The 12,340-nt window shown below is 56.6% G+C and overlaps 4 protein-coding genes across 4 annotated transcripts; all 4 read left to right on the top strand.

The window, feature by feature from the left end:
- Nucleotides 1-244: 244 nt before the first annotated feature.
- On the top strand, nucleotides 245-2,992 carry DQ04_05141030 (hypothetical protein; the record flags this gene model as incomplete). The annotated part of the gene is made up of 1 exon (XM_009314013.1): nucleotides 245-2,992. The coding sequence occupies one exon, from the start codon at nucleotides 245-247 to the stop codon at nucleotides 2,990-2,992; it is 2,748 nt and encodes a 915-aa protein (XP_009312288.1).
- A 697-nt stretch (nucleotides 2,993-3,689) lies between these two features.
- On the top strand, nucleotides 3,690-8,882 carry DQ04_05141020 (hypothetical protein; the record flags this gene model as incomplete). Its single annotated transcript, XM_009314012.1, has 1 exon — nucleotides 3,690-8,882. The coding sequence occupies one exon, from the start codon at nucleotides 3,690-3,692 to the stop codon at nucleotides 8,880-8,882; it is 5,193 nt and encodes a 1,730-aa protein (XP_009312287.1).
- A 504-nt stretch (nucleotides 8,883-9,386) lies between these two features.
- Nucleotides 9,387-10,526, top strand: DQ04_05141010 (hypothetical protein; the record flags this gene model as incomplete). Its single annotated transcript, XM_009314011.1, has 1 exon — nucleotides 9,387-10,526. One exon carries the CDS (start codon nucleotides 9,387-9,389, stop codon nucleotides 10,524-10,526), a length of 1,140 nt encoding a protein of 379 aa, XP_009312286.1.
- Nucleotides 10,527-11,101: 575 nt separating this feature from the next.
- DQ04_05141000 (putative voltage-dependent anion-selective channel) lies at nucleotides 11,102-11,914 on the top strand (the record flags this gene model as incomplete). The annotated part of the gene is made up of 1 exon (XM_009314010.1): nucleotides 11,102-11,914. The coding sequence occupies one exon, from the start codon at nucleotides 11,102-11,104 to the stop codon at nucleotides 11,912-11,914; it is 813 nt and encodes a 270-aa protein (XP_009312285.1).
- Between the last annotated feature and the right edge of the window lie 426 nt (nucleotides 11,915-12,340).

The following is a 12,340-nucleotide window of genomic DNA, read 5'->3' as shown; positions in this document are numbered from 1 at the left end:
TGTGTGTGTGTGTGTGTTTGATTTGGTTGCATAGCTGTCCGCCTGCTGTGGTGGGCCCACGTCGCCGCTGTGTGTCGCTCTGCGCTCTGTCGGGTTGACTGCTCTCTTTCTCTCCTCTGTCTCGCGCCGGCTTTGGCATGTGACTTCGCTGCGGCAGGTGCTCGCACCAACACATACGTGCGCAATTTATATATATATATATATATATATATATAATTTGTTTTTGTGAACTAGTTAGGGCGTCATGTCTCTTCATACCTACACTCAGCAGCAGCAGCAACAACAGCCAAGCGGCGAGAGCTCCCATGCTTCACAGACATCACCGCTGCCGTCGCTGTTGTCGCTTACTGGCCTGCTGACAAGCGATGAGGAGGGTTGCTGCTACGGCAGCAGCAATAATGCCCCCCAAGAGTCCCTCGTAGCTATTCAACGTGCCGTGCAGGCCGCTGACTGTCTCGCAAGCCTCTCGGCTAACCCTACTGCTGTGGCGGCGGCCATAACTAATAGTCCCAGCAGCAAGAACAACAGCAAATGTGGGGAGGCTGCCAATCAGGTCGGCAGCAACTCTAGAACAGCCAGTGACTCTGCGAATGCAGATTATTTACAAATCATTCTTGCAGCAGTTGTGACCGTCGCAGAACTGCAGAAGATTGACTTGGAACGTGCCGTCCGCCGTCGCATTCGTTCTCTCGCATTCGAGCAACAGCCGTTGCTTGGGGGTGGTGACACATCCCGCATCTCCACCGCTTCTGCAGCCATGGCTAGCAGCGATGATGATGCAAGCGGCATTTCTCCTCGGTCCCATCAACTGCAGAAGCAGAATCAGCAGCCGAAACAACAATGGAATAAGAATACGGGCTCGCATTATCAACAAGAGCAAAAGCATCAGGTGCATCACCGAAGTAGCAGCAGCGATGAGGGCACAAGAAGCGAATTCCCTGTGGAGGCGGAAGTGACAGGCCAGGCTTATACTGCTGCAGCTTCTTCGGATACAATGACCTGTGGTCGTGCAGTCGTGCGGGAGGCGACCATGACGGATGAAGGCCACGACGCGGACAATGAAGAGGATGACAACAGTGCTATGGGTGTTCTTCCGATGCGCGCCATATCAACGACTACAACGGCACCAGGGTCGTTGGGCACACCCACAACCCCGGTGTCACCGCCAGAAGTGCCGCTCAACTGCAACGCTGCTGCGTTCCTCTCACAGCCGCACGTGAGGAGGAGAGTCCTCCGGCCGCCGCCGCTCTTCACCATGTCAACGGAAGAGGAGAACAACGGCCTATTGGCACCACCATCGTCCATAGCCGGCATGACACCGACAACAAAGGATGAGACGGACCACAACAATGCCAATGTGGGGTATGACCTGCAGGCTGAGCAGCAACCACCGGAGGACGGGGTGGTCGTGAACGAAATGCGGAGAAGCGAAACTTCATTTCCGTCATGTGCCACAGGGCGGACACAAGTACCAAATTCAGACACACCACCAGCGATGTGTTTATTAGGGGAAGCAGTAGCAGAAGCAGAGGCAGCAGCGATGGATGTAGCCTCCGTGTTTCCACAGGCGATACCGGATGTAGATCACAGTCTTAGCTCTGCAGCTGCGTCCGGCAAAGAAGTTATTGTGGAATTGGCGCTCGTGGGCGTTAGAGACAACGTCCCCAGCGGTTCAATTTATAGAACTATCATGGAGGGCGCTGATCACCGTGTGGAGGCTACCACATCAGTAACAGTGTACCCTCATACGCCGGTTTTCCATTTGCACGACTGTCAAGGAATGGATGATACAAGGACACGAGGTGACGTGACGGAAGATGCAGCCGCCCTCACGATTCTCGGTGGGACGCATCCCAATAACGGCATGACTCTTGCACTCGCCACGAAGGTGCAATGCACTGTGGTACCGCCAATAAGCGAGGCAGCCTGTTGTGCTGCTCCCGAAAACGTCACTGTGGCGCTGCCGACGACATCTGGCAGGGAGTCTCTGAGCGTGCCTTTACTCCTGAGTGACGCTGATGGTAACACGAGCGCGCGCCTCTCCGCTGCCGTGCGCAGCAGCACCAGCAACGATATGGGCGGCCCACTGTGTGCCAGCACCGACTTTAGCCGTCTGGAAGAGGGNGCCGCCACCTGGGGACTTCTCGTCGGCGTAAGCAGTGGTGGCTCCGATGAGGACGTCCCCACGCATGAAGATGAAGACACACTGGCATCAGCGGCGCTTGGTGGCGGAAGTGGCTGCATCAGTGTCTCGCATAGCGCAGTGCGACTACTCCAGGCAACGTACCCGCCATCGCCGACAGCAGCGGTGCGTCAGCAGCAGTCTGACCCCTCCGCGGTGTCTGCGGTAACTGTGAACGTCTCGCCGTTCCTGCCACATGAGGATCTGTCACCGTCGCTGCGCTGGACCGACGAGGCCGCATCCGTCATAGTGCCGCCGCTGCCATTGGCCCAGCTGCCATCGCCAGTCTTCAAGGAGACGCGACAGGATGATTGGGGGGAACGGGACGTGGCGGTAGCAACAACAGGAGTGGCAGCAGAAGAAGTGGAGCCGGCAGAGTTGGCGCAAGTGACAAGAGCACCTCCGTGGAAAGGTGTTGATAACATAACCACAATGAATGCTCCGGCATTAACAACGACCATGCAAGAACATGCTACGTTACCGCAGGAAAACATGACGGAGGCGGGCCAGCCTCACCAGCACTACCACTACTATCTCAAGGCGTCCTGCAACCGCAGTAACTGTGAAAGAACCCGAGGCGGCTCCCATAATGTCAGTGGCGGCAATAACAGTAGGCTGATAAACGGTGTTGTAACATCACACGGGTCGACCGTGGCAGAAACGTCTTTCTGTGAAGTTGATGACCACGTGGGGAGTAATAATGCTGAGACAGTGCCGTACGGATTACTCCTGCTGCAGCAGGTGCTGCAGGAGAGGTGGGAGGTGATTGAAGAAGAGAATGTCGACGATGCAATTCACCTCTGTCGATGATGATCTTGATAAAAGACGGTCCGAGCGATGTGAAGCGCTACGTGAATGAGTGAATAAATCCAATAACTTCGAAAAGTGCTCTGGAGGTGGAGAGAAGGTTAAGAATTCTTATATGCAGTAGTTGTGTTACGCCGACGCCTGTTCTTCTTTGTTTCTTTCTTGTTTGCATACCTGCATCCACACGAGCGGTCTTGTTAGAGGAAGAGGTGCGGGGGGAGAGAGAGAGAGAGAGAGTGGAGGGGTGCAAAGAGATGGATGTATAGAACTGGGACCAAGGTGGATGCTCGCTCTGGTGTTCGACAATGAATGCTGGACGAAATGCTGGCTGCAGCCACAGCTGCCCTGTCGTTTGTGTGAACTCTCGTTTCGTTTTTGTTCTTTTACGGGTCGTGTGCTCGTGTGTGATTGTACGTGTTTGTAGCGGGGCGGTCTGTGTGTCTGTGTATGTGTGTGTCTGTGTGAGAGAGAGCTTAGAAACCTGAGCGCTTCCTTGTGTGGCGTGTTTGCTCTGTGCAGCGTGTATGTGCTTCTCTCGCGAAGCCTCTGCCCGCCACTTTCTCTCCACTTCTCGCTTTGTTTTTTTTTTCGTTTTTTTGTGCTTCTCCGTCTTCTCCCGCCGGCGGTGTGGCTGCACGGAAAGCGGGCGCATCCTTCGTGAGGAGACACAGGCGCCACACACACGGCACCAACCACGGTGATGCATCGCGTGACGCGGCCGCATTTGTTACCCTCAGCAGCAGCACAGGCAGTGATGCCTACTGCGGCTGGATCTAGTGATGTCGACGAGACTGGCGGCGCCCGAACCGGCATACCACAGCAGAGCTCTTCTTCACACTGTGCTGCTGCTGCTGCTGCTGTAGCTGCGTCCCTTCCTCCGGTGCTGTTGGGTGATGACAATATGCCTCGAGTACCTCTCGAGCGCACCGAGGTTCTCTTCGCCCTCGGCACCGGCGACGTGCGTGCGTGGGAGGAACGTCTTTTGCGCCACGCACTTGCAGGGCTCAAGGATCCATCCGCAACGGTGACGCAAGCTGAAGGTGAGAGTAAGAGTGGCAGTGTGGCCAGCGCGAGGACTCACCTGACAACAGAGATGGCGTCATTTCCAAGCTGTATTCGGCACAAGCAACACCAAGGGCAACGAGAAGGGGATACGAACACCAGCAGTAGCAGCTCCATCTGTCCTAGCGGCTGGCTGCCTGTCGCACTGTTGGGCGCACCGGTAGCGAGAGGCTCTGCGATGAATGTGGATTTCTCCTTGCTCTCAGGGAAGGAGTTTTACCTCCTTATGGAGCTCATGAAACTCACAACGACGACCTCAGAGCCTGGGAGGTCCACTGCGCCGCCGTCCGCATCTCCGATGTGCTGGAACGACGAGCTTCTGCAGGTGCTGTCCTGCCTGCTCACTTTTCACGGTACTGTTCCTGCTGTCGGTCGCTTTGTCAGCTTGCTGCTTTGCAGCTGCGTAATGGAGCTGCTGCGCCGCCAGCGCGCTGTCGTCGATCGGGACTGTGCACCAGCGGCGACGCACGCGAGGGGAAGAGAGATGAATGCAGCAGAGAAGAATGAACAGAGGGCGCACCTGGCGTTTCTACGCCGTGGAGCCTTTGCGGCGTTACTCTCACGCCTTGGGCAGTTGTACTTCCCGTTGTGGCGCGCCTTTAGGGAGGAGGGGGCAGAAAAGAGATTGGGTTTCTCTTTATATACACGTTGTGTGCCGCTGCCGACTTCGTTGTGCGATGCCCTCACAGTATTCAGCTCGAACAGGGGCAGAGTAGGTGGCAGCACTACCACCACCACCACCACCAGTAACAGCAACAGCAGCGGTAGGAACGAGCAGGAGTCGTCGAGAGGGCGCACACTCCGTGCGAAAGTCATGGAGCTGGTGTTCAACCAAACAAATACACTCAAGGCTGGCGTAGGCCTGTCGGCCACCTCCAGTTCCCCAAATAGCAGGGGCAACAACGATGCTGCTGAGCGAACGGGTGACGCTAGCGAAATGATGAGTACGCAGGGGGACTTGGACGTGCCGCTTCGGTGGGAGCACGTGCAGGAAATCGCTGTGTGCATTGCGCTCGCGGAGTTGGGACGGCTTGCCCTCCTGCACAACGGTTGGGATGAAACCCAACCGTTTGACGGGTGCCACGATCCTCAGCAGCAGAAGGGGCAGCCAGACGTAAAGAACGAAGGGAGCGGCTCGTATGTAGAGTTTCTGCGGCGCACACGTTATTGTGGCGGTTGTAGCACCTCTGCGAGGATGAACACCAGCGCCAAGATCCTCCTCACAGCAGGGGAGGAGTGGAAAGGGCTCTTCAGTGATGATGGGAGTGTGACAGGAACATCGTCAGAAACAACAACACCGCAAAGACAAGAGAGCTGCGGTGACAATGAGGGTAATAACTACCTTTGGATTGCAAGAGCGGTGCAGGACGTTTTAGAGGTCGTTTGCTGTGCGTCTGGAGGTGTCCTGCTTCCCCCATCCGAGCCGGAGCAGCGGGACTGTTCCTGGCTTTACGCTCAGCAGGACTTTTGCTACATCAATTTGCTTTTGACATGCTGTTGCATCGCCGGGGTGCGACTGCCAGCGTCCATTCTGCCGTTTACGGCGCAGCTCACGCAGCTCGCCCTCTCACATGCTGTTGTGAAGGGAGACCCTGAATCGGAAGAGGTGGCCTTCTCGTGTGTCGGCGGAAGCAGCGCTGTTTCCAGTGGACACACAACAGAGAAGACTGGCGGTGGTCATGTGAAGGTTGAGGGGGCGAGCGATGATGGGAATGAGGCGCGCACCGTTGCGACTGGAACGCTTTGTATGACCGCGTGCAAGTTTCTACGGCTTGGTTACCAGCGTGGATGCGTGGTGTCGAACAATGAGCACATTCGCTGGCTTGCAGCGGTTCTCCAGAAGCAGATTCAGCTGTGGGAGAGGTGCCTCCGCCACATTACACTATTTATGACGCTTACTCGAGCAGAATCGGCGACGCGGTGCGGGGGCTCAGAGCGCTTGACGTTGAAGGAGGCTGCAGTGCACTCTGAATGGCAGCAGCAACTGCAAAAGCGTTTGTGGCGCGCACTCTGCTGGCATACGAGGACACTTCTTGAGTGCCTTTTCGTCTTTCGCGACCTGTTTCGTTTTGCGGCGACATGGAGCGTGGTCAACGATACGGCGCCATTCCGTGCTGTGCTACAGGAGCTCGGTGAGGTGCTTCAGATGGTGTGCTGGATCGATGCGAACGGACGGGACGACATCGCGCCCGTTGCTGCTGCTTCTTCCGCATTGCTGCTGACCCCATTCCCTGTGATGGTCGATGTGGGACGACGCTTCTACTTGGGGGCGATGCTCGTGTTTGTGGTGAGTGCCACCACTGACACGCTCTTGTGGTATCAGAACTGGCTGGATGAGCGCGAGGCATTTTTTAGCGACGGTGATGAGGCCGATGATGGTAATATTCGCTTCACGGAGAACCGCAACACCATGGGAGGTGCTGGTGATCCGAGTGCGTCTTTGGCGGACATGGAGTGCTGTCCATCAGGTACTGCTGCTGTAGATGCTTTCACCTCGGTGCAGGGATGGCTGTACGACGTGTTCCTGCTCGTCCTCCTCCCGTCCTGCGGGCGCGTGCTGCAATCCATCGCCCTCTGCGCTCCTCTGGAAGCCATGCTGCCGGCTGTGCTTAGCGTTCACAACTTTGTGAAGTCCAATTCCCTTCTCCATTTGGCGATGGCGGGCAGGGAAGGGGAGGCTTGCCAATCCAACACCAACAGCAACAGCAGCGGGACCAGCAGAATGGACGGGACAGCACACCCGTTGATGCCATCCTGTGCATTAACAGCCTTCTCCGAGACATTGACCGTCGCGATGGAGGTCATGGCAGTCGCAACAGACGTGCAGCGGGTGGTGCTGCACCGCGTATCGCTTGTCACCCCTGCAGAGAATGACGTCGGGGACAATGAGACACACCGGTGGATTCTGCACCGCGGCGAGGCGGCGCTGCGTGTCATGGAGCACCTCGTCCTTTGGGCACCGTGGGCCGCGTGGGCGCCAACACCGCCGCGGCACCCGAACACAGTGACATTACCAAAGAGTGGCTGCTGCTGCAGCACCAGCACAGGAAAGACACATCGGGAGTGTAATCCCTCCTCATCTTCAGAGGCCAGCAGCGGCAGCGCTGATGCATCGATGCTGCATGCACATGCTGTGATAGGAGTCACACATCGTGATCATGCGCCAGCTCCTGCGCCACCGCCGTTGTTTCAAGTTGCTTACGTGGCAAATGTGGCATATGGGCTGCTGCGAACGTGGAAGAGGCATTCCAGTAGTGTACGCCGCAGTGGTGCATTGCTGGAGCGGGTGCAAGAAGTTCTGTTTGGTGTGGTATCGAGTTTGTTCCGCGCTGCCGACGCTGCAGTGTATCAGCGATCCTTACTCTGCGAGCAGCTGCGACGCCAGCAGCAGAAACAGCAGCAACCGCAACGCGAAGGGTCTGTTTCAGCGGACACGTTGTTGCCAACATCGTCGGGGTCCTTGTTCCAGTTCCCACCATTCCTCAGTGACTTGCTGGCGTCATCCTGGCCGTTTTCGAGTGGTGAGAGCGACGCGGAGCGTGCAGAGAAGGCGCGTCTGGCGGTGGTTGAGCCGTACGTGTATTATCACTGCCGCCACATCTGTGACAGTGTGACGTACATGGCGTGCGTGCTTGGCTTATTGCAGCAGGAGCTGCTGCGCCACCGCGAGCGAGATGCTGTTGCTGCTCCTGCTGCTGCTGCTGCTGATGGTGCAGCATCGCGTTGCGGAGCGGCACTGCAGCTCCTTGGACACCAAGCGTTGGAGTCGCTGCTTCCCGATGCCGCGGTGCCTGCCACCTTCCATCTCGCTCCTCTGCCTGTTCTGCCCCCTAATCACACCATTGATGGCCCTGCTTCTGTATTTGCGCTACTGCGGAAGGAAAGCAGGGAGATGGCGGGGTCGGGGGCTGCTGAATCCATGCCGTTTCTCCAGCGCCTGCTGTTCACTCTCACAGCTTCACAACAACAGCAGGACCGATATGTTCAACCAGTGAGGGAGTGGGTGGGCCCACCACCGTTGGAGTTGGTGGTGCAACAAGCCAGTGCGCTTGTTCGAGTGATGTCAGCTATTGCCGCTCTCACGCAAGCAGCGTCTCATGGAGCGAAACGTGATGCCTTGCGTGGCATCTGCACGCCTGCAGCTGCGGTGGCGCAAGACGACGCGCCTAGCGCTTCTGTTTCTGCTGTTGCTGCTGCTGCGACTGACAATATTACTATTACTGGCGCCAGTGCTTCTGTCGCCTGCGCGCCTTATTTCCTGCTGCATCCTGCCACGCTGTCCTTTTCACATTGGCGCAAGCTGAACTTCGCCCTGCGTGTTATGCAATACGCGGAGGCCAACAGGAGCGACTTCGCGCCGTTGGTTTGCGCGCTGTGTGGAGCGCATGGCTCGCAACGTGCGTTCGTCAGCGGTGAGCTGGAACGGGATGAATACAACGTGAACCCTACGTGTTTTGCGTGCTGTACGAGCATTGAGTGCTGGCGCTGTCTTGAAACGTACGTGGAGGCGGCGCTGCCGGACGTTAACTCCACCCGGCTGGACGTCCTTATCTGTCGACAGACATCAGCGGCGGAGCGCCGTGCTTTGTTTGTCGTGCTGCTCGTCATTCGCCGCGCGTGCCGTTCATGGTGCGCCTTGCAGCGGACGCGCGTGCAAGCTGCGCTCACTTCGCCTGAAGCGGACGAGGAGCAGCAGCAGCAGCAGCAGCAGTACACACACCTGTTGCGGTGGTCACTGCGTGGATTGGAGCGAAGCGTCTTGCGCACCATCGCTGCCTTTGCGTTTGGCGTGCGGCCGCTGAGAAGCGCCGCGGAGTTGATGCTGCAGTGACGACGCGTGCAGATGTGTGTCTGTGTCTGTGCCTGGAGTAATACGCCTGCGACGTGAGAGAACGACGCAGCCCCAACTTCGCATGGTGCAGCCCTGCAGGGGGGAGTGTGTGGCTTGGTGCCGCACACCGATGCCTCTTCTTTCTGAGGCCTGTGTAGAAGAGGGGTGCTGCATTGTAGTGCTGCCTTTTGTTATTGTTCTTTGGGAGGGCGGCTGATGTGCGTCTGTGTGTGTGTGTATGTGTGTGTCTGACATGCGGTTTGCACGTCTCTCTGTCCCACATGATTTCCCCGACTTCATGATGTTGTGTAGCGTTACCTGTGTGTAGAACAAAGCATTGCGTGTTGTTGCTGTTTTTTTTTTTTTGCTTTTGTTTTTTCTCTCTCTTTCTCTATCCCTGTGTGTGTGTGTGACCGGTGTTGCCGTCGCCACAGCAAGGAGGGAGGAGGCCACTGCATTCAACAGAGGAGCACGGCCCGGCGGCCGTTACGGACATCGGCACCAATGATGCCTGGGGGCAACAGTGCTGTGCGAGATATTGTGCACACTCTCGCACTGGGCGGCGTGCGCAATGACGCATCGCCTGCCTCTCCAGACAAACTGGCGGCAACAGCAATAGCCAGAGCAGCTGGAGGGCGACACAACGACGACCGGCAGCTGGGAAGAAACAGCGAGGCGGCGTCGGCGATGGACGCATCGAGATTACTCTTGGAGGTGGAAACGCTGTTGCGGCAATCCGCATTCTCGGAGAGGGACCGCTCTACTCCGGCTGGTGCACCGTGGAACCGCCGTTTTGAGTCATCGGCGCAACCACCACTATCTACAACAAGAGCAGCAGCAGAAGAAGAAGCATTGCTCCCTGCAGCCGATGCGAAGGTGGCACCGACAGCGCTGGCAAACACAGGCGGCAGATCGAGCACAGCAAGAGGTGGGAGCGGCATGCTGGAGGTACCGCCACCAGACGCATTTAGTGCTCAGTGGTGGCGCTTTCGCGAGGGGTACCAGCGCGAGTTGGCGCAACATGTGCAGCATGAGCCGCTGCGGCGACAAGAAGGTGGGGTGAACCACATAATACCACCTCCGCAGACGCAACGAGAGCTGGAGGAGGCAGAGGCTCCGCATTGCGTGACTGACAGGAGCGGAAGCAGTGGCGGAGGGGAGCGTCGTGTTGAAGTCTCGCACGCTGCACCGGGAGCGACCTTCACTGCACCTTCTGCAACCACGTCCCTTGTCTACGAGCAACCACTACAGGCACCATTCTCTTCTGCTGCGACGATGCCAGTTGATAATGCCCGTGGCAGCTACGACGCAGAGGAGATTCACGACACAATTCTGTGTCTAAAGGAGGCCCGTCGGTTGCGGCGTGTGCGATTGGCTTCGCATGACCGTCGACACTCTGTCCCGCCTCCCGCGCCATTATCTTTTTGCCAACGTCTTGACATTCCCCGCTCTGTCCACCATGACACCGCGGAGGCACTCGAAGAGGCGATGCGGCTGTTGCTGCAGGAGCGCAAATGGGTTACGATGCGCTGCACCGTCCTCTACGACCGACTTCAGCAACTTACCCATCACTATGAGACGATGGTGAATCGGCTAAAGGCGGTGTATGGCGATCGCCCCCTGCAGCTCGCGGCGGAAGCATAGTTCTACACGCACATCTGGGTCGCTGAGAAGATGCTGGGATACGCATCGGTGCCGTGGGTTGTCTGGCCCACACTCTGACGATGATTGCTGGGGAGCGGGGGTGCTCCACCACCACTGGGTCCTACAGGCACTCAGGGACAGAGAAGCCTCTAGCGGACGACAAACACTATCATTACAGCTGTACAAGAGGCGTGAATGATCGCCAAAGCAAAGACCAATAAAGCAAAGAAGTGTTCTCTCCGCTGTACAAAACAATATGAGCTGCTATGAGTTCCATTATAACTTTCGCTTCGGCTCCTCTCAGAGCAGTCGCTTCAGATATTCTCAGGAGGCCGCTCTGCCGACGCTACACTCACTCCCTCACGGCATTGCCACCCTGTATGTTATTACTATCGACACTCCCACCACCACCTTTGCCAGCAACGAGTAGTTGCATTCCAATGAGAGATATCGTTGTTCATAGTCATCCTCCTGGAAGCCTACCTTAATTGTATCATGCAACGATCTCTCCTATTCTTCTTTCTCTTGACAGACGCATTTTTCGTTACAACAAGTTCCAACAACTTACACCAGCCATGATCCCTGCCGCGAAGTCTCTGACCTTTTACAAGGACTACAACAAGGATGTGAAGGACATGCTCACGAAGAGCTACAGCAATGCCCAGAAGTGGAAGGTGGAGTGCAAGTACAAGGGACCGAAGGACACCATCTTTGTGAACCCTACGGCGACATCTGACGGCAAGTTCAGCACTGACGTGGAGTTCGTCCCGAGCCAGTGCGGTGCGAAGTTGAAGCTCACCTTTATTCCCGACTGCTGTGACTTGAAGGGAACGGCGACGTACGAGCTCAAGGACCACAAGATCGAGGCCGTGGTTAACAAGAAGGGCGATTACGAGGTGAGCCACGAATGCAAGGTGCAAAACCGGTTCAGTTCTCACGCGAAGCTGGTGAAGAACAACGCGGAGGTGGGCCTCGGCCTCTCTGTGGCACGCTACTGCCAGGTCGGATGCGGTGCTGCGTACCAGTTGGACGGCAAGTCCGGTTGCGACTGGACAGCATCTTGCCGCTACGCCGAGGCCGGTCGTGTCTTCGCTATCCGCACGGACAAGCTGCAGTCGTACACCACAAGCGTCATGACGCCCGTGCCGACGTGCCCACACCCCGTGACTGTGGGTGCTGAGGTTGTGTGCGGCCGCAGCAAGGGCTGGACGGGCACCCTCGGTGTGGAGGCGGCGTGCGTGCTCTTCAAGAAGAACTCGCTCAAGGTGCGTGTGAACAAGGATCTGGAGTGGGCTGTGGCGTACATTGCGAAACTCGCCGACAACTGGACGGCGGCCGTCACACTCGACAAGAACCTGAAGCCGGGTGTGCTGTTGACACACTCGTAGGGTATCAGAACAAGAACGCAAAGATGTTTTCCCAGCTTCGGTTTCTGCGAAGAATGAAGACCTGGGTTATTAGATAAACAAAAAAAAATAGGCAAGGGTACTATGGTCGTGCTGTAAACGTAACGATTTTAGACTCATTATGAAACTTAGTACTTTTTTTTCTCTTCTTTGGAGCCTGATGCGGTATGGACACATAATTACGGGGTTTTATCCATTTAAGGTTTATTATTGACGTGTGTGCCCCTCATCGAATGGTACGGGTGGTGCAGCTCAGTTTTCTGTGCTGGTGATGTTTCTTACTATGCTTCTTTCTCTTGACAGACGTATTTTTCGTTATAACAAGTTCCAACAACTTACACCAGCCATGATCCCTGCCGCGAAGTCTCTGACCTTTTACAAGGACTACAACAAGGATGTGAAGGACAT

Source organism: Trypanosoma grayi, assembly GCF_000691245.1.
Source record: "Trypanosoma grayi strain ANR4 Tgr_514_V1, whole genome shotgun sequence".
NCBI classification, from domain to species: domain Eukaryota; phylum Euglenozoa; class Kinetoplastea; order Trypanosomatida; family Trypanosomatidae; genus Trypanosoma; species Trypanosoma grayi.
The sequence above is the reverse complement of the archived record's forward strand: the minus strand, read 5'-3'. Positions and strand labels throughout refer to the sequence as shown.